This window comes from Lynx rufus, unplaced genomic scaffold (assembly GCF_022079265.1).
Source record: "Lynx rufus isolate CCGP_SWC_20201006 ecotype Redwood Valley unplaced genomic scaffold, mLynRuf1.p SCAF_16, whole genome shotgun sequence".
Taxonomy (NCBI): domain Eukaryota; kingdom Metazoa; phylum Chordata; class Mammalia; order Carnivora; family Felidae; genus Lynx; species Lynx rufus.
In genome coordinates, this window is record NW_025814830.1 from 22,294,773 (window position 1) to 22,296,998 (window position 2,226).

The following is a 2,226-nucleotide window of genomic DNA, read 5'->3' on the forward strand; positions in this document are numbered from 1 at the left end:
CATGATATTGGCACAAAAACAGACACATAGACCAATGAAATAGAATAGAGACCCCAGAATTAGACCACAAAAGTATGGCCAAATAATCTTTGACAAAGCAGGAAAGAATATCCAATGGAAAAAAGACAGTCTCTAACAAATGGTGCTGGGAGAACTGGACAGCAACATGCAGAAGGATGAAACTAGACCACTTTCTTACACCATTCACAAAAGCAAACTCAAAATGGATAAAGGACCTGAATGGGAGACAGGAAACCATCAAAACTCTAGAGGAGAAAGCAGGAAAATACCTCTCTGACCTCAGCCGCAGAAATTTCTTACTTGACACATCCCCAAAAGCAAGGGAATTAAAAGCAAAAATGAACTATTGGGACCTCATGGGGAGATTTTTTTTAAAAGTAGTTTTTACAAGTATTAAACGTATCTTGCACACTGAAGTCATCATACATACAGGGCAAAGTCAGAGCTTTTATATTTTTTACTCTTCATTTAACTTTTAAAACACTTCTATAGTTGAATATTAAAACAACAACAACAGCAAGTAGTGAGCTATGATTATAGTCCTTCACTCATTCATCACTGCATATAAAATGCCAGCAGTGTTATTCACTGGCCCCATTAAGAGGTTTGACACTGAACACCTCCCCTAGGGTGATGTTCATCATCCTCATACACTTCTCCATTGTAATGGTGCCATCTTTCCTGATTTGGATCAAAGTCCACCAGTTCTACCTGGTCCATTTCATCAGTCTTTTCTACTTCCTTCCTCTCAGGTAGGAGTTTTTCCAGCAAAGAGAGTTTATCAGGAGAGAGAAAGCCATTCTCAGGAAAGTTTACCTTAAATTTGATGATTAGGCAACCCTTTTCATATGGTCTACAATTAATTGGCATGCCTTCATTCAGCACACACTTGATATCTCCATGTTTGACAATCTGACCTGGATGAGAGGTAATGACAATTGTTCTGTTGTCAAGAGTAGACATTGGTTTTGAAAGCTGCACAGTGCTTCAACCAGCTGTATGTCCATACACATGAAAAGATCCTCTCCTCGCCTAGTAAAAACAGCATGGTCCTTCTGATCTAAAACAATGATAATATCTCCTGGTTCCAATCCAGGTTCTTGGTCTCCTTCACCATGGAATGTTATCTTCTGGCCATCTTTCATGACTTTGTCAATATGAACTTCTAGAATTTTCTTTTCTCAAACTATTTTCCTTCCATTGCAGCTTTTACATCTATCTTTAGGACTGATCCATTCCCCATGGCCCTGGCACTCCATGCACACAGATTGAATTTGCTGAACCATTCCAGGTCCTATCTGATGAATTCTTATTTTCATTCCAGTACCTCAGCAATTGGAACAACATTCTACCACTCCTTTCTTACCACCCTGGCCTTCATATTCATCGCAAATCACATTCTTTTGCAGAGCTAGTTTTTTTGTTGTACCATTATACAAATCTGCTAAAGTTACAAAGAGCTGGTGCACAGCATTTTTACCTCTCCTTTCTCTCTGAATCCTTCCTCCTCCTCCAAAAAACATATCAAAGATATCCATGGGGGAGCCAAAACCACCACCTTCTCCACCTTCTTTAATTGCCTGTTCTCCTCCTTTGTCATATAATTTCCTTTTCTTCGCATCAGAGAGCACTTCATAAGCTTGAGAAATCTGTTTAAACTTCTCTCCTTCATTTGGATTCTTGTCAGGGTGGTACTTCAAAGACAATTTCCTGTAAGCCTTTTTCAATTCTTCCTGGGTGGCATTGGGTTTGACCCCCAAAATGTAGTAAGTAGTTTCTTTCACCATTTTCTACAGCCGGTGAGGGGGCTGAGGTCAGTGTGGGGGAGCGGGAAGGAGCACATTGCTGGGCGCAGCTCAGGCAGCCACCGCTTGTCCGTTTTTCACTGAACGTTCTAGAAAGTTCTCATAACATTCTATTTTAAACTGATAATTTCAATCATGTACAAAAATTCTATCCTCTACAGCTCCATCCCCCCACTTCATGTCATTAATGTCAAAAATTATGTCTTATTTGTTGTATACCTATTAACATCGATTTATATCTTTTTTGCTGGATTTTCACCTCTAATTTTATGCACCAAAAATCACAACAGTACAGTTTACTATAATTGTCCATATATTTACCTTTATTGGAGAACCTTATATTTTCATATAGCTTCAAGCTGCTTTCTACCATCTTTTTTTTTTTTTAACTTGAAGGACT

General features: G+C 38.8%; 1 protein-coding gene across 1 annotated transcript; it reads right to left on the reverse strand.

The window, feature by feature from the left end:
* Nucleotides 1-618: 618 nt before the first annotated feature.
* LOC124511892 (dnaJ homolog subfamily A member 1-like) lies at nucleotides 619-1,808 on the reverse strand. Its single transcript, XM_047079280.1, has 2 exons — nucleotides 1,502-1,808; nucleotides 619-938 (listed from the first exon to the last, which is right to left on the reverse strand). The coding sequence occupies exons 1-2, from the start codon at nucleotides 1,806-1,808 to the stop codon at nucleotides 619-621; spliced, it is 627 nt and encodes a 208-aa protein (XP_046935236.1).
* Nucleotides 1,809-2,226: the final 418 nt, after the last annotated feature.